At 36.4% G+C, this 20,183-nt stretch overlaps 1 protein-coding gene across 5 annotated transcripts in view; it reads left to right on the top strand.

The window, feature by feature from the left end:
* Positions 1–20,183, top strand: part of LOC139116734 (double-stranded RNA-specific editase 1-like) — a 114,229-nt gene that overhangs the window by 84,908 nt on the left and 9,138 nt on the right. Inside the window, exon 1 of one of the 5 annotated variants that reach the window (XM_070679359.1) lies at positions 19,174–19,634. The exons of the other annotated variants lie outside the window; for them this stretch is intronic. Within the exon in view, the coding sequence (XP_070535460.1) occupies positions 19,628–19,634 (7 nt within the window). The 5' untranslated portion in view covers positions 19,174–19,627. Of the gene's footprint in view, positions 1–19,173; positions 19,635–20,183 lie in introns of those variants that run through there. 5 annotated transcript variants of the gene reach the window in all.

Genomic DNA, 20,183 nt, shown 5'->3' with positions numbered 1-20,183 from the left:
GACTTCAAGGGAGTTAGCAAACCGTCAGAAATGGCCATTGTATCTGCTTTATCATGTTACAATATTGCGTGCGTTCACTTAAGTCGTGAACACGCAAATATTCCGATTCCTTTGAAGATAGAGCTTTTACGTTTTAGCTTTTTATAGAATCATTTATGTTGGAGTATTTAAGCAGAGTGTGGGCACTTTCTTTGAAATAACAAACTACAAGGGAAAAGAAGTTGATAATTGTTTGTAATTTCTTGTATTAAAAATACTCGTTATTAGGCCAGTACAGGAGCCAGTCACAGTTGGTGGGGTTTTCTCTGTCATGGCAAAGTAGCTCTGCATGCTGTGGCAAGTTGAAGGCAAGTGGCTAGTATCAGATCAAAACAAGCGCAGCCACTGAATGCAGAAACTTTGTGCTCACCGTCTCAACGTGGTTACGCAGACATCTCGTTCCTACCATTAGTTCTGATAGAATAAATAGTATGAACAGAATTATCGGTGACTTCTCGATAAGAGGACTAGCTTTTGTTGAATCTGTGCACAAGGAAGATATCTGATGCTCTAGGCAACATACTTGACAACGAAATCAGATATTCTGAAACTTTCATCCATCCTTATTTGACACTACCCCCAGGAACAGATCACAGGGTACCGACTAGATGTTGCAGAAAACTACAAATATTTTTCTCTGAGTGTTAAAATCTTGCGATGATCACGTTCGCCAGAAATAAGAATGAGAACAGTATGTTGAGCAGAAGACAGTTTCTGCCTGTGGCTGTTACAGCAGATTTCACTTCAGCGTTTACAGTTGCATGGTTTCATGTTAGTGTTTCTGTGATTGGTTGCCTGTCTGTTCACTTGTGTTGGTAAACAGCCATCACCTGGCAATCACTGTAGCCTAGTAATTACAGGAATAATCTGTCTGTGCCAAAACAAGAGCTTCTTTTAATGTTTTTCCAACAAACTAGCGATATGTTTTGCTGAGACCAGAGCCTTCGTTATACTTTTTTCCAAACAATTAACGGTAGGTTTGTTTTCTATGAAAGACCATTACTACCGTTGTGTTTTTCTAACTAATGATTTAGTGAGTCAGCCCAGGTTATCAACACATTTTGTGAATATTTTGTCTTGGCTGTCATCACATTTCTAAGGATAAATTGTGTGACGATGTTCTTGTGACTGTAAACGGTAAAGTAAAATTTGCTGTCTGTGCCGGCATTTTTGAAAGTTCTCGCTCACTCTGTTGAACATCTCCCATGGTGAAACTCAAAAAAATTGATCATCCATACGACTGTAAGAAGACTGTAGACAGCCATGGAAAAGTAATTTGCTACTGGCGACATCGTTGCTTGCTAAATATACCGTACTCTCTGGTAAACCTAGTGCAGAGTAACTTTATTACATTGCTTACTTTTTATCCATTTTAGAGACAGATAATCTCCGTGTGTTGGCTTGAAAAGCAAAGAATAAGTTGACTTTGTTGATATGAGTAAGTTGGCATAACATTGAAATATGGCTGTTCACAAAATGATGTCATTGTTCACTCATTAATATGCAAAAATAAAATGTTTTTGTAAAAATATACAGGTAGATTACTTTTTTGAAAAATTAAACATGCATGAAAATAATATTATAATAAATAGGCACCTGCTCATGTTACAATGAATACTGGAAAGACATAGCAATGGCTCAGACTACAAGCTGCAACAACTGCCATGCATGCGACACTGACAAAATTTGTATGCATTTCAAGCAGCAGTGTCCGATGTCGCTGACATGTTGCTATATTTAGTAACAAACCTGTATATGAAAAGTGATATTATGATAGAAAAATTTGGTCTCTATGGATATTAGTTTCAATTTTGCTTATAGCATTCAACTTTTAGAAACTATTGCATAGTTGTCAAGGACAATTGTACCTTACAGTCAGGTGAACCGTACATTGACAAATAACACGCATGTCAGTTTTTTATTTTTCTCTCGAAAATTTGATATCATCTCCGAGAAAGATGCCATGATCAAAATACAACGATATTTTACCTGTATTGCACTAGTTTCCCTGGCAACAAGCAGTGAGGCTATAGGTAGAGACTTGCATATTGTCTGCACCAGTGGTGTAAAGGTGAAATAATAAACAAAGTTTGCAAACATATTAAAAGCTTTCAAGTCAAATTTTCACACTTTCATGTCGCCAACATCTTGATAAAGTCCGCACAAATCCATATACATTCTGATGCTCTAGGATGATTTACCATTGATAAAGTACACTGTATGAAGACAAGACGTCAGACAGCTATATCCCAGTGCTGTCAGCAACATACTCATTTTTCATGTGGATTCAGTTTTCCTATCAGACATTAAATATTAAAACACAGGATGTCAGTGTGGAACCCTGATATCCTAGAAATCAGTTCTAATTCAAAAATCAGAGAACAACATCAGTGAAATTGTCATAATTGATGTCTTTCTTTTCATCTGAAATAAATAACTGGGCACTTCTATATGATTTTACTACATTCAGCCTTTATGTAAAATTTAAGGAAACATCAATATATTTACATGCAATAGAAGTGTAGTGGATGATATTTACACATGTTGTTAAAATTTGCTTTGGGTTCCTTCTTAAGGATGAAACAGGACGTATGTCCATAAAGTTCTGACTGCTGTTTGCATGACGAGAACACGCAGTCACTTCCAGGATGAAAATTGCATGCTATGATTTTAATCATGGAAACAGAACTCAATACAGAAACTGTAAACCACATGTGTAGGAAAATATTGTTACTGCTGCATGTACTTAAGTGGCTGTCAACAAATGAAAGCAATTCTGTTCTGCTCCCATAAAACGTTTCTGTTTACGGGAAGCAAATTGCTTTTTTTTAATACTAACCTCAGCAAATTGATGAGGGGCAGTTTTTCTCGGTAACTGAATTCGTGGTTAAATTCCTTGGTGTACTCTGCGGTCTGAAGTATTTCAAGCTACCCCAAGGTAATGGTGTAGGTCATATCAGGGAACTGAACTGGCATTTCTCATGTCTGGACTCAATGATTTACCTGAACATGTGTCCATCTGTTTGGATTTGTCTACAAAACAAGTTGTTCTAGAGGATGAAAGATCTTGCAGAACCAAAACACTGCACATATTGAAACAATCGTAGTGGTTATCTTGTTTTGACAAACAGGAAGATTACAGCTGATCTATTTGTGGCATGGTATGAAACCATAGAAACGCCAAATTCTTTCAGAACAGCAGTTTTAGGATAGAGTACATCTGGAAAACACAGTCTGTTGTTTTCACACACAGATGACTTGCCTGATGCTATAGGTAGATGTGCGGATAATGAAGAGCTTTGCTCAAAGCAGTGTCAGGTCTCACAAGCTACACGTGTCATCCATACAGCAAATTGAGCTATCATTTCTTTCTCTGATATCACTCTGGTTGAAAGGTATACTCTGTGCAAACAAAAAGAGATACAGTAACACCTCTGGTTGTCAACTTCCAAACATTTTGTCATCAGCGTTCTTGTACTGTTACAGTGGCAGTGAGTGTCCATTTTGTGCACTTCAATTTCATCGGTTGTCTTTTCATCAGGTAATGGGACATGTGGTCCAACTTGTAAAATGCGCAAGTGCTCATAAGTCTGTTGTAGTTGGTTGAGCTGGAAGCCAACTATGGGAGCTGAGTTAAAGTTGCTTTCAATCACCAAATTTATCATTCACTGGTATATTAGCTTGCAGTGTACATGAGCTGACGCTGAAATATACTGGGATGAGGTACATGTAATCTTGCAATGTTGCTCACTCTAATCCCATTGAGAGATTGTCTGTACTGAGAATTCCAAATCTGAAATGCATCTTTCACAACTTCAGCAGCCTTTTCTCTGCAAATGAATGAAAAAAAAATTGAGTGAAAACCCAGTTATCAGTGAATAGATTGTAAGGTAATGTCTACAAGATTGCCAGGAACCTTGAAAATGATTTTGATGCATATGTGCGTGTGTATATGTTCATCATTATCATTACGTCTGGTGACAGATACATGTATAGTTTGTCCATGCAATCCTATAGAAAACATCTTATCAATATCCCCTGCCACATTGAAGAAAGCTGGTCCCTGGACAAGGACATTGTGTCGGATATTCTCACTTTCATCAGTCTTTATTTGCCAAGTTGATGAAAAATTCTATGCCACGACGTGATTTCTTTTAAAATTTAGAACAAGTGTGCCAGAGGACAGAAAATTTAATGAAAACAGTTGCTGGAGAGAAGTGCCTTGGATGTGAAAAGAAAAGACTTGACTGACAGAGATTTGTATCATGTCAGTGGTTTTGTCAGAATAAACAGTGTCTTTTCAAACAAAACACCAATTTCAAACCAATTTATGATCACGTTATTACCTTCAGGGATTCTTATGACAGTTCATTTTCTAAATTGCATTATTTCATTTCCAGCGGTAAAGACTGAATAATTCCATTACATTCAAATCACTTCAGGATGTCCGGTGTTTGGGTTTTAGAGAAAGTCTTTCATTACAAAGATAATATTCAAGTTCATCCGATTGTTGAGTGTCAGGACCGCTTGAAGATTCACGCTGTGAGATTGACTAGATCCAAGCAGTGTCACATATTAAATTCTTCGCATCACTTTCTCAGAGTCTATCAGAAAATCACCATATCAACAAGAAAATCAGACTATGGCCAATCCGATAAAAAGTGTGAAATTCAAATTCATGAAACTACAGAAAAGAACCGCCAGGGTGTCGGACGTCAAAAGTTTAGCTTTACTGAAGTTGTTTATGATATTTTACAGGCATTGCATTCAATTTCACAATCTTTCCCCGACTGAATAATAGGGAATGGAATGAAATGAGAAAATCCGATTGGGATCCTCCTTGTACCAGCGTGTATAAAGTTCATAAAGCATGGTATTACTAGGTCTAGCTGCCGAATTCAATTTATACAGCAAAGATTAAAGTCAGTAAATTTACTCCGCGCATTATTCCTTTTAGATGGTTTCAATAAATTAGGAACCCAATATGGCAGGAGAAATCCAATCAGAATCCGTCTCAGCTATACTTCCATGTACTCCACTTCCTGGTCTACAGGAAAGAGGGGATTTGTCACGCAGGAATGCACACAAATTGAAAGATGGCTGGCTTTTTTTAGATTTTGAATTTTCATTCAAGTGAGAAATCGATAATGTCACATCAGCACGTTTTGTGTGTTAGAACTGCTGGTTGCTTTTATTCTTGCTGTGGTGTGATTTTATTGAGTTTTCAGCTATGATCAGAATATTTCTGCTTTAAGATAAAGTAAAAAAGCGAGTAGACAGTGTGCCATTAAATGTGTATACCCACACCAACAAATTAAGATTCCTGTCAAAAAAATTGAGTTAAATTTCACATTAACCAACTAATTAACATTTATTTTATTCAAATATTTCATGTCAATGCTTGTCAAGGTAACTTTTTCTTGACATTCCTTTGGTTTCCTTCACATTAATTTTCATGATAAATCTCATTGTACTGGTTTTTGCTTTCCACTTTCACGTCCATAAAGAACTTACATGAAGGAAAATCATTTGTTTTCCTTCTAATATAAAAGTAAACCATTAAAACCATGAAAAGTGCAATGCAAATTGTAACTTTCACTTTCAATTCCTTAAAATACGTAAATGTAATACTAACAATTTTTTTTTCATAATGAATGTATGTTATTCATTGGAAATCTGAAAATCTTCATTAAATGTTATAAAATTTCCATGGTTATAACTGAGCCATTGGTACAGTATTATCATTTTGGTGACACATCTATAGTATACACTTGTTGTACACAAGGTATACACCACATTTTTGTCAAGACACATTAGAATTAGGCTTTGTCTTGTTATCTACGTGGACAATAATTATTAATAACCACTTGTTCTGTTTTGGCATTTTAATTTTGCTTTTTGGCAGTGTGACCTTTGGGTTGAGTGCAAACCCTTGGCACTAGCCTCACTGGTACTGGCCCTTAAGCTTTGGGCACACAGCTGCAGGCAATAGCATTAATGTAGAATGCGTCTTGGGGACAGATACTTGGACTCTCAAACTTTTACAATTCTTTTCTGATCTACCACTTGTGGCGGTTCATTTTGAAGCTCCTTGAAGAAGAAAAGCTTTCAGCGTCTTAGTTTTTTGAAAATGGAAAATGTTATTTTTTACCGTAGAGTTAACGCAGGGATGGCGGCCATTTTGAATTTCCAAATAATGGTAAATCTTGGGGAATTTGTTTCTCTAGTACCAAATTTGTATCGTGACTCCGATTTTTATTCTTGATTTTGAAAGTGAATGGTGGAAAGATTTGTTGAGGAAAATTTGAGTGAAAGTCTAAGTCTTTTATTCCAAGTCGCATACCACCTTAAATTCATACTTATTCTTCATCACACATCACTTGCCTACGGCGATATTTTAGGCAAAGATGGCACAAGAGACTGACAACAGTCTAGAAACCACACATACCTGTAATTACCAAATGAAACTCTCCAGGGCCATGCCAATGTAATCAGTACCCATGATATTTTCTCAGTAAGTGTTGAAGTAACTGTCATTTGTTTCCTGCCAATGGAAACCACACACTGGTACCGTGGTAACAACAGTCATCAGAGGAATCATTTTATGGAGTGAATGCTGCGTTATTAAAGATTACAAGATGTCTTATGATGGCATTCCGACATGTTTCTCTCCAACAGTTCCTGTTGTTGTTTATTCTCTATTGTCGGTACACTGATGTGAATTAGAATATTCAAATTTTACAAATTCCCCTCAGGGAAAGTGAAATCTTCAGTGGAAGAAGATTTGCAGTGATATTTGCAAAACATTTGCCCATCACAAAAATTTGCAGTTCAGATCAATTATGGAATTTTTCAGCTTAATTCACAAGTGGTTAGTCTACTGTCTATGGTCTACATTATATTTCATAATTTTACATTGTTTTTTTCAACGAGAGAGAGCAAGTTGATGATGCTCGGTTTGTTATACTGATCTCATTTTTGTAAGATGATGTATATCAGTGGAAAACAGTTAAACAGAAAACCTATTTTCCCCATTAAAGTTGTCTGTGGTCTGAGAAATTCAAATGATTGAGATAGTGAGCAAAAGGTAATGACTTTTTATGACTTTTTATGTGGTCTTGCCCAGAATCTAATTCACAAAATGTCAAATGTCACCAAGCTGTACATTAATCTTCCACAATTAACATGGTTTCCCATCTGAAAGTATTTCATTATCAAATGTCAAAACCTGAGAATTGAATATTTCATTTCTGAGTTGCAGTTCACAGTAGTATTACTTTGTAGTGATGACAGGGGCATAGGTTGTTTTCAGTTGCCATTAAAATGATCACACTGCACTGTAAATAACACCGTCCACACTTTTAGGTGGCGATACTTTAATTGAATTCTGATTCAGACTCAAATCTTAATGTCAAAAGTCCAAGGGAACAGTTATAACCAAAGTCCCTCCATATGATTATAAAAACGGTCGTGCCGTAAATTAACATTAATGAGAAAGAAGATATTGAATACCTAGGTTCTTTTCAGTTTGTAAAATTCACTTGATACGGCGGAAGGAAATATTCTTTTAAATAAATTGAGATCAAGAGGTCGGTATTAATGACAGATCCGTAAATTGTGCAAATGGTAAATTTACTTTCTGAACTTCTATTGATTGAAATTATCACTTTTTGATTTTTATCATCCTCAATATAGATGCTAATCAACCCAAAATGCAACATTTTGCCCATTTTTCCTAGCATATCCCAAAGAAATTTTTCGACACTTTCTGAGTAAATTCATTGGAGGGTCTCCGAATGATTCTGTAGGATCCACAGCTTGCTATTCATTTCAGCTAAGTTGAAAATCGCTCCCTAGGACACTGTCCATTCTTGTCAGACTAACTGAAAGGGGATCTAATGAGTCCCTGGGAGCCATGGTATTAATGCCAGATAGGTTAAAGGGTCTGATATTGACTCCTTATGATTCTTGCTATTTACATCAGGAAAGTAGAGCCTTGATTTTCATGTAAGATATTATAAGGGCCTGCTAATGATTGTTAAGTATCCCTACCTCCATTTCAAACTCAAAAAGTGTTTTCTGGGTTCACAGAGTTCCAATTAAACCCCATACTTGGAGATACTGGATTAGTTAATGACTTCCTACTGCCCTTACTACTCATGTCACATGACATAAACAAGGCAGCATTTGGCAAACTTCACTTGTGTGTCACCCACTACAGCTATTTCTGAACATCTTGAGTAATCTGGAGACATTAGGTGTCAGTCTTATCATCATTTTATCAAAGGTGACAAAGCAGACAAAGAGTTGAAATTCTATCTGTGGTCTGTGTTCACCAAAGTCAGTGAAAAAACTGTATGGACTACTGTGAATATTGTGTTTAAAAGAAATATTGTAATTAATTTAGAAACAGAATAATGTTTAAGGCAGTATGTCAGGCCTAACTCTTTCTGACCTTTTGACCTCAACGATGTAGTTTGTACATCTCAAAAAGTCACAGTTTAGTTGTAATGGGCAGCCAATTTAAAACTCTGTAATTAAACATCAAGGCGTTATGTCAGGTGAAAACCAAACAACTTTCTGAAAGCCATTGTGGACTGAAAGTGTGACACATTGATGTCAAGTGTTGACAAGGAAACACAAGCTGTCGGCAGAACATGACTAGAATTGAATCAGAGATTTTGCTTAGACAGATCACTGACTGCTCGTTATGTGTGTTGACATTTCTCATGGCCACAGTCCTGCCCTTTCTGATGCAATGATTCCCATTGGTAACCAACTTGTATAATGATTTCCCAATATTTGCTTCCGGAATGATGAGCCAGAATGAATGGCAGTATTAATATTTGTAAAAATCAAATTTGTGAAATTATCTGAAGTTTTCTCGACATCCTGATGGGCCTGTTCTCCTTCATTTTATATTTCATTAAACTGTCATTTCTAGCATCTTACACCATAACTGTCGAAATCTGTCGCCTGTGTTAACGATATACAATCCACAAGGAGTCGCTAGTTCATCATCTGAATCCTACTGAGAAATGTTGATGGAATGGTTGATGTCATCGGGTACTTTGGCATCGTTTTCCAACAGTTAAAAATGACCCGGTAGGCTCATCAATATCCTTCTGAAGCTCTCCCATGTTTCTCAAGATGCTCTTGAGTCAGTTTTAATAACAGTGGATTCATGGACAGGGTAACAACACCTGACATGTAAGCGTACGCATGTACACTTCGAAACTTGTCAGCAACATGGCGTACATCATCCAGATTAGTTGAATCTGTTAGCAACCTCAGACAACACCAACTGGATTTTTGTTTTATCACAGACACTTTTTCAATACTATGTCAGTACACAATGTGCACCATAATTCATTAATATTCATGTCAGTGAGATCTGTACAGAAATGACAGGTTCTCTCACCAGCAGGACAATATGCTCTGTGATCCGGTTCTCTATTGAATTCTATGAAATATAGGAACTGCGAGCACTGGGCTGGAACCAAGTATTGCCCAGGTTCACATCGATGGGGAGAGTGTGTCGTTATGGCCACTGCGTATGAAAGTGCAGTCACCACATCAAACATTTCCTTAGAGTATGATGATAAATCTTACATTTCATGGCTGCCTACTATCTAATGTCAGCACGAAAATGATGATATTTCAAAGAGCTATGTACATGTAGTGCCACTGGTATCTACATATTCCTTGATGAGGACATATTTATCAAACCTGACATTGTGATTAATCATACATATTTCCTGCAGAAAATATGCATTATAACTTCATCATTTTACCAAAGTCAATTATTTTGAGAAGATGCAAATTGACCTGTCACATTTGAATTTCAGCATCTGCTATCTCTGCAATTTACTTTCAAATGAGATTGATTCATACGCAGAGGAATGTTGGTATGTTCCCTTAAAGCAATCAAACACAAGTACCCCTATCTCAACATTTCTGTACCAAACCACTCCAATTTTACTCTCAGATCTTTCCCAGTTTGATTCGCACATCATTGTTGTCTGCTAGCTTGTTCAATCAGGCAAGGTAACCAATGGCTTTTGAACTTGCAACGGGGTGGAACAAATCACCGTACTGCAACTGCATTAGCTGTTTTGTTTTATGATTCAATCCAATATGTTGTAGCTAGTTTCGGCATTTTGTCTGTTCTGTTTGCAATCAGACATTAACTTAGCATTTTTATGACTTTACGTTTTGCTCATCTTGGTCCATTTTCAATAGTCCTCTAGCTCTTTTTTACAAATCTGGGTCTATTTTATGTATACGAAATAGAAGCATCGTAATATAGAAATAACGGGCGACGCGCTGACCATTAATGTTTATTTGTGGGAAGGGCGAGGCTTGCCGAGCCCGTTAATTTGGCTTTCCTCGAGCCCGCACCCGTAAATAAACGTTAATGGTCAGAGCGGAGTCTGTTATTTCCATTATATTATCAGCGAACCCAAGAAAACTGTCAAAATTTCCGAAATTTCAGGAGCGAACGACAACTGGGCCCCAGAAACTGAGCAATCCGCGACACACTGTCACGCGCGCTGTAAAAATTGGCAAATCCGGAGATGTTTTCAGAAAAAAAGTATCTTAACTTGACCTACAAGTGCTCCACTTTATTTTGTGATTGGTTATGATTTACGTTTGAGCTGTAAAGTTGCGATATTTTGAGTTGTTAATCTTATTATTCATATTCACGGGCATGTAAACAAACCATTACTTTGTATTTGTGGTCAGTCACGTGGTTCAGCTCAACCAATCAAAATGCGACGGGCAGGGCATGGTAATATAATGTGTGATCACTTGCAATTCCTAGGGCAGAGTACAGTGCTGTACTTTACCACTTTAATTTATACACAGGTATGTAACAATGTGATCAAGTAGCTTATTTGGTGGCTACCTGTACTATTTGAAATAAAGTCGATCTGTTGTCTTAAGAAGTTGTCAGAAAGGCAAAGTCACAAACAACACCCACTTGAATTATAAGATTCATCATAGTCTCTCTATGAATGGTGGAAGGACTGTGAAGACTGTTAAGGATTTGCACAAGAATATTGCAAATGTACGACATTAAGTCATTGCTACACGTATACGTGCAAAAGATTTTTAATCACCGGCTCTTTCCTTGTTTTAAACAATAGCATTGCTGGTACATCTTTAATGTCAGCATTAGTTGTTTGTTTTAGGGAGGGATTATTTTATAGTATAAAATGCAAATTATATGTATACAATGATCTTAATAATTTTGATTTTTGAAGATGATCAATTTGGAAGCTAAGAACCGTGGATGAAATTAACATCTTATCGAGTTGTGAGATTCAAATCATTTTAAAAATATAGATATTTTCATAGTGATGACTCAAAGGACAAGTTCTGATTAAAACTTGCTTCAGTGCAGAAACCTCTAAAAGCTTGTAGACTTTGATGCACAGTGGCAGATTTGGACCATATTATGTGGTGCACAAGATGCATTCTCTGATAAGCCTAATTCGAATTGAAGTGTGTAGCATCTGTCAGGGCAAGGTAATTGTTCAGCTGTCAGTGCAGAAACTCCTCAACCGCTTCCCTCGCTTATCCCAAAATGAGATTTTAATACATTTGTCACTGAAACTTGTACTTGATCACTTGCGGAATGGAAATTTGTTAAAGCGAACATGTCAGACACGGCATTGAAATGAGTTTTTTTATTACCATTGACAACTTCATTTAGCGATTCCCTAGATGCATGTGGGTTAAAACTACGGATAAGTTGAACAGTAGCAAGATCTAGTCAGAAAAGTGATTATGTCATTATCTTGTCATTAAGTGACAGAATGTCATGCTTTTCTCATTACACTAGATAATTACCTGTCTCTGAAAAGTTGTATTTATGTTTCGTAAAAAGTATAAAAATTGCTACTGTCTTAATTGGCGAAAGATATTGAACTTCAGGTGTAAGCAAATCTACGAAAATGGTGGTAAATAACCTTTTAAGTATTGGCAAATATCAACAGTATTGTCTTAGTTTAATGCCCGGTTGCTTTAGATTGTCTGTATGTTTGTCATCATGAAGTATGTGCTGCAAAAGTGAAAGACTTTAACTTTTGCTCAAACTTTTCTCAATGAAACTTTCAACCATGCCCTTTCAAAATGAAGAACAAAAATCTTGGGTCACCATGCAAATTTTTGGATCAGAGAAACAAATGATATTAGATTTACCAATATTTTAAATTCAAAGTGGCCATTATTCCTGTGTTACTTTATGGGAAAAAAATTAAATTTCCTTTTTCACTAAAAAGTGAGCAAATTGTATTTATTCTGACAGCTTAAAAATGAGCCCACTTAAATTTAGATCACAAAATTATTTAAATAATTTTAGTCTGAATATTTTGTTACCAAGACACATACTTCCTTAAAAGTGGTGTTTATGGGGATTTCTCATACAGAAGCACAGTTTGGAATTTCAAATCAAATAGAATTTCAAATCAAACTTTGTAGCTATATGATGAGAAAATTGCAGTATTCCCTCTGGTATTTAAACGAAACTGATTTATGCATTCTGCATCAAATCAATTCCCAAATATCCTTTGTTTGTTGCGAGCAATGTTTGAAAATCAGCATTCCAATGAACATTTATAACCTTATTTATCTTATCACAGATTCCAAGCTTGTACACAACTATCGATTTGTTTTGCGCTTGGAAAACTCTGACCGCATTTCACCAGAATGAAAATCATTGTAATTCAAAGCATGAATTGAAAAAAGGACGTCCGTTGGTTATTTGTCATGTTGCAGTGACAGTCAGAATGAAGCGTTTTGAACTTATAGCTTGCTTGCTCTAACAGAAAACAATACCGAATTTTCCAGTGACATATTCCAAGCTCGATGTCCAAGATTTTGTCGCAATTTATGGATCTTCAAAAACCAACCTCTGAAATTTCAAATAATAAAATATTGTTTTAATATTGTTCATTCAAATCATAAGCTCTATCAATTGTTGTATTTATGGTTTATTATCATGAAAAAACTGTAAATACTGAAATCTGGAGTTTCATCGTCAAAAAATGGAGGTTTTTACTGTTTACAGTTTCAAAAACAGTCATAATAGAATGCTTGATGTCCGTGGATCCTTCAGCTGGTATATATGATATACACTTATCTTTGTAATTAGCAGTGATATTTCCCTGCTAGTCATTGTATGGTTGTAATTTACAAAGTGATTATTTTGTATATAAATAGTCATTGTCATTAATTATTCTTATATCAAACGATGTCGGCACATGCATTAAGAAATTAATCACTACCCGTCCCATCTTTAGGTGAACAGATCCTCTTTTACTACTTTTAATGTGCAGTGTGTGAAATCATTTTGTGATGCTAAAATTCAAAGGTCAAGGCCATTGAATTTTAAATAACTTTAAAATTTCATAATTTGCATAAAACTTGGAAAGTCTTGTTTTCTACAATGTTTCTAGATGTGTTCACTCAACGCATGCAAGTTTCTGGGTATCATTACTGCTCTGGTGAACGGTACCTCATAATTTGATTGGAAAAAAATACATAATTTCACCTCAGGAAGTTAGTTACATACAGAAAATGTAATCAATATATGTCATAAATGGATTGCATTTTACGGATGAAGGGATAATTTTAATGTGCCATGCTAATGTTACATTTTCAAATCTGTCCTTGAGAAATATTGAATGTCATTGACCCTACGAAAGTTATAAATTGAATATGAAAATCATAATATGCACAACTTGTAGATAACAGTGTCAGGATTTTTGCCCTTGCATCCACTGTAATATCACCATATTTTTTGTGATAATTTCATGAATTCAACAAACCCAGCCTAACAATGTTTAAAAGTGGAGTTCTGGACGTCTGCATACACAGTAATTTATGAATAATGGTGTCATGAATTTCCAAATTGACACTTTCTTGTCATGAATTATTTGAGACTTGTCATCCAATGACAATTTCAAACAGGGAAATTTGTCTTTAAACGTAGAAAGTGCTATTTATGCAAACTCTCTGAAATTTACCTGTAAATCCTGATACGGAGACGTAATCAAACACAACTTTTGTTTAAGTCATTACATCGTGAAGATTGAAAGAAAACCACCAAAATGAACAGGTGTCACGATGTGGAGGTTAAAAAATAGTTGTCACAGCCAATATTTGGGCTTGCTTCATTCCTCCAACTGTGTCTGTCATCTGTGGATCTGTTTTGATACCTTGTAATAGATATTGTTCCTGCTTCTACATCTTCAGATTTTTTGAACTAATCCTTCACAGACTCTCAATCTCTACAAAGGCTAGATGATAAGCCATGTCATGACTTTATGAATTTTGGTATCAGTAACTGTGCTCCCTTATTTGAAAAGCTGACTACAAAATGAGAATAGTTTAATCTCTTTCTTGGAATCGTTGACAAATGATACCCCAAAGACCCTGAATAGCCAGAAACAAATGAAAAAATGAAAGAAGCCCTCCAGAGTTGCATTGATCGCATGAGTTGACTGTATCTGTACAGTTGAACCGGTTTATTGACTGTTTCTCAATTATTTAAAGAGCTGGATTTAAGAATTATTATCTCCACAGAATACAATCCCTGCAGTTCTGACATGAAATCTGTCATCCCAGCTCCAGTGGCAGTGCCATACATGAAATTTTCTTCTCCAAATCTATCATCAATTTGAATTTCCTTCTGATTGTTACCAGCTTTTTTCTCAGTATCCATCTTAATTGCTGGTTCACTGTTCTGGCATGGTGCTGCTTTTTTTAATGGGCTACTGTTGGATGTTTATGGTAGTCATGTCTTGGCTTAAAATACTCACCCTCTGTTTACAATTACAGAAATGAGAGAAATTTGTGCTTGTTGTAAATCTGTGATTGGTATAAATTTGAGATACCTGTGATTATGAATTTATGCAATCATCAATGCAGTGTGGGCCAAGATTGTAAATTTTCTTGATTAAATGAGAACCACAGATTTAAATGAGCAAATAATATTGATAAAATTATTTTAGAAAATAAAAATAGAATACTCGGTAAAATTTTATTGTCTATTGGGTATGTACTTCACCAATTCTCTCACTATACATCTGTGGTTCTATTGTCATTTTTATAGTGTTGAGCCTTTTCTGGGATCTACTTATTTCAAGATGTCGTCCACACATTTCAATTTCTATCAGAACCTTTTTTATGGACTTTTTCTCAGGGTCAGAGTTCATATTTGAAAGATTAATTTTCATTATGTCTGTGTGTGTTCGAGAACATACATTATAATATGAGTAACTTTTACTGACAGTTACAGATCAGACAGATACGGCGTGATTGCGAAAACAGTCAAATAATCATGTGGCAAAGAAACGTGATTTCACTGAATTAGTGTCAGGTTTCTGCGCTGTAGTCGTTCATTTGTCTACGCATGCTTGGGCATGACTGTAGCTTTCCAATCTTTTCCAACAAGAAATAACACCAGTTAACCTTTGACTTTTGATGCAATTCAGATTTCATCTATAGAAATATTTCAACTTCTCTTCCATGACTGAAAAATCAAAACTTCATGCAGAAAATCATAAATTCTTATTATCTAAGTGAAAGTGAAATGAAAGAAAGGAAGATATAAAGAGAACTTCTCCAGAGCACTCTTTAGAGTTTATGCAAATTTGACGATTAATCATCATCATGTGGCAGCAAACTTCTAATTTATAGCCAATTAGACTGTTGAGAGAAAATACCTCACAGTAATATCGGAATAATGTCAGGCTATTTGAAATGTCCATAGTGATCAAAGCCTGTTTCGCTTGTCATCGAAGCTGTTGACCTAAAAGAGCAAAGGATTTAATGAGAAAATCAGGCGTTTAGATTGCTGTTTTCAATTTCTTTAGGCTTTTTTACCCATGGCTGTCCACTGCTTTTCACATCAGCGAATTCCCAACAAACTATACAGCCCAGGCTGTGAAATCCCTGTCAGTTTAATCAGAATGGAAAAATAGAGAATTAGGTGACATCTGTGACAAGGTTCCGTGGAAATAAAAGGGATTGGCTTTCGTTCAGGTAATCACCTGGGTTGTATGTGAGGCCAGAGAAACCTCTGTTGAAAGACGCCAAAACTGGCTTAAAGCATCAAGAATGCAAACAAGGCAATTAATCACATTTGGCTAATGTGACATTAAGTGTTGATGAATTACCAATATCAATGAATTTATATTTCACAATAATAATTTTATGTGAATTTTATGTGTGTGTGATGATTATTGATGTCTATGTTGACAGATTTGATATTTGATGATGTAAGAGATATTAAAACAGCAAAAATGAGGATATTGTACATAAATTGGAATACAAACATAACATATAACTGCTGCATAAGTCACGGCATTGAATTCCCAAATGCAAACTGTATGGTGAACGATTCTGTGATGGTGGTTAATAAAATGCATTTAGCATTCAGAGAATGAACCATTAGTACTTATACAAGATGCCAAGGTCATATAAAGACAAATTGCCAAGGTCATAGATTATGCCTCAAATCGCAGAATCAATCCGCTGTGATATATGTATTCAGTATGAGAGATTACTGCAATACTTTTCAAAATAACAGCATGGCTAGTTGTCGTCTTCTGATCCAAAGCTTAACATTCAGATTCAAATTACATCAGATGACTTTCTGGCCATCATTGTGTGGTCGTAGATAACAGCCCTGACTTTATCAACTGCTTTTATGAGAGTGAAAACACAATCAGAAAAAAGACAGCAATATTGAAGCTGCATCGGCGTCAGCTGTTCACTGGTATGGAATATTTGGTATTGGCTCAAAAGTGATTTTGTCATGATTATTGTGTTTGCTGATAGATACCAGATTGAGAAATTGTCATCGTGTTTTCATCATCACACAGTGTTCGTTACTTTGTATTTATGTCCAGACATTTTCACAAATTTACAAATTTTACAATAAAAATATAATTTTCTTAATTATGAGGCAGTACAGATATGTTGTAAAAAGAATTCTTTGTTGTTAAAGTCCAAATATCTGGCAAAGCTTTCGATATTAGCTTTTCCTTTCATAATGTGCTTTGTTCTTTCAAGTTCGTTCAATAGCGTTAGAAGGCCATGAAACTGTGAAAATACTGATACTGTCACGCTTTTGAAAATCTTGAGATCAATCCCTGCAGATCTATCGCTCTGAGAGGATACAAACCTTTCCATCTTTTCTTTTGAAGTACTCTGAAAAGATGGAGATAGATTCACTCAATCATCCATTGATTCTTTTGTTGTTCAGAGTCAAAAGAAAATCTGTCAAGCTGAGCTGTAAAATTTTGTTTGATTTTGTGAAATGTTTGGTGGAACTAAACGATGCAGCTGTTAGATTCTACAGTCAGACGCTTTCTTCACTGTAGGTTGATTTCAATCCTGTTGCACGAATCACTTTCAGTCGGAGTCATTTGGAGCAAGAGCAAATATGAGTCTTTCTTTCTGTTGAAGTATCAGCGGTTGGATTGAATGACTTTTTTCTTCTTTTTATTACATCAGCACAGTCACTGTTAGCTCACTGACAGCCATAACAAAGTCTCACAGGTCGTAGAAATTGTTCTTTATCAATGGCATCACCAGCCACGTGACTTTAGTGGTGTGTTTCATTGCGGTGGTCTCACCTGATGTGGCAACGTGCCAGAACTTGTCAATTCAAATTGTAAAGAAGAGAAAAAGGAGGGCGAGAAAGAACTTGATGTGTTGGAGACCATTCATTCCACTAATTATCAGCTCATATACCAAGGTTTTCCTGACCTTGAAGTCATAAATGGCAGATATCTTCAGCTTTTCAGTGAGATAGACCGAGGGTCTATGGATAGACAAGGTTATGAAAGCTTCCAATATTTATTTACCCTCAGTATTAGTTCGATGGCAAAAACTTCTGTTGGAAAAAAATCGTGAATTATTTGTTGAAACGTGTCAAACTTGAGTGATCCTGTTTGGCAGTCTCAATTTACGGTCTTTAGAAGAATGTGTTAACACTGATTCATTTTAAAATTTCTGAGAGACAGCCTTGTCCAATGTAATCCTTTTAATCTTCACATTGTCATCGAAAAAATTTCTGAGATTTTGACTTTATTCTGATTATCAGTGAAAACAAGAGGATTAGATGCTTTCTGTTGCAGTAGAATTTCAAGGGAGTTACTTCAAATCATAACAACAAACCTACGGAAACCACTCAATATAATTGATATCCTCTTGTGTTTGATCCCACAAGTCTGTTCCCTTGGCAACCAAAAGCAAACGTCAGTTTTAGATCAGTCAGTTAAGGAACAAGAGAGAGACCCTTGTCTCGGTCAGCATCAATCACGTTGAAATGACAAATGCTTTCAACGTGACCAATCCAGAGATTTCTCACTTTCCCCGCTTCCTTTTCTGCTCCGGCCTTTTTCCTGACAGCTTTACTTCCATCCTGGCAAGAATCCAACAGTTTCCTTCCAAGTGTAATTGTGAAATGATGTTGTATGTTTGGCCGTTGGTACAACCAACTGTGAAAGAGCAGTTTGTCTACAACAAAAAATAACAATTCCAGCAGACAATGGCTGTCTAATTCAAAATGCATGAATCTTTTCACCTGACTGAATAAGGTCTGTAAAAAAATATCGCCTCGGAGTCAACTTTCATGACCAAATAAATTTGTTGACACCCTGAAACAAACCTCTAAATGGGTTTGTCATGTGACTTCGTGTTTGGCGTATCATTCAGAGATTCACCTCTATATCTAACGGACTTCACTTGAAAATGTACAGAGAAATTTCAGAGCTATTATTTGTGTGACACAATGGAGGTCTCTTTTGGTTGAACACAGCAATTGTTTGCCTTTTACAGGTAACCTGACCCTGAAGTGTGGTTTGGCACTCTTTCCATAAACAATTCTCCAGCTGACTTGGAACTGAAAATTACATTTATACGGCCTTCTTCTCGTAGATATGAAAGTGACAGGACATTGCTCAACTTCAGTGATTCTTAACACTTTCTTTTGATTCCCTTAATTGGAATCACGTCAGTGTCACAAACGAGACGCTTTCACAGACTACTGTTAGGGTATGCAAATAAGGTCTGGGCTTGTGTAGTATAGGGCACGCACTGGCTTTGTGTCTGGTTGTATGGGTAACTGTGCACAGATAGCCGTTGCTTCAATCCGTCTCTGATCTGTAATGTAGTGTGACCAGTTTGTGTGATGACAAAGGCTTTTGTGTGCCTGCCTTGTTTGCATAGGTAGACAGGGACAGGCCTTTTATGTCTATTGGTGGCACATCCAGTCAGCGTTTTTGAAAGAAAAAAAGAGGTTGAGACTGTCTATTGACGCAGTTGTCAATAGATGTGATCGCCTTCAGGTGACTTGTGGAGTGTGTGTTCGACCTAGAACGCGACACACAGACATACCGTGGTGGCAGATGCCGGAATCAGCTTCCACGTAGGGAACAGTGGATTCTATCCGATGTCACCAACTTTCCTTGCGAAAAAGTTCTTCAGCAACGGAAAGATAAGTACTTTCAGCACAAAGGTCAACCAACTTTGAAGCTGGTCAAACAAGAAGGGAGAGAGACGCAGTCAGATGGCAGGTATGATGCTGGTAATACATATCGACTTTTGCTAGGGTGACCAAAACCTTGGTAATCTTGAGAAATGAAGTCAACTGAGTTCAGAGTCTGTGCAAATAGACAAATGCAGTCGTCTGGCAGAAAGCAGGCTAGGAGGTAGACGGTAGTGGTGTTGCGTGCACATATGTAGCTCTATGTAAAGCTATGTCTACAGGGCAGTTGGATAGTTTCCATTCAAAGCACTGCGTGTTTTCTGGAAAGGACATTCAAAGCTGTTCAAGCTGCATCTTTCAAAACTATTTTCTTCGTCAGAAAATTCAATACGGTGTGCTCTAAGATATTGTTACAAACACTTTATATGCAGCCTGTCTGGTTTCACCTGTTTTCATTTAAGATGGCTTCAGGGTTCAGTTGTCTGTCTGTCGTGAGCCAGGGAAAAGGTTAAATGTTTTTTTGGTGAAAAAGGAGCCTACAGCCAAACTTGCTTGCATACATCAACTAATTTCGATGCTCTGCGAACACCTGCTTTGCCCGCAGTTTTCACATTCATCAAAGTATACCTTGAAACGG

This window comes from Ptychodera flava, chromosome 18 (genome assembly GCF_041260155.1).
Source record: "Ptychodera flava strain L36383 chromosome 18, AS_Pfla_20210202, whole genome shotgun sequence".
Taxonomy (NCBI): domain Eukaryota; kingdom Metazoa; phylum Hemichordata; class Enteropneusta; family Ptychoderidae; genus Ptychodera; species Ptychodera flava.
The sequence above is the reverse complement of the archived record's forward strand: the minus strand, read 5'-3'. Positions and strand labels throughout refer to the sequence as shown.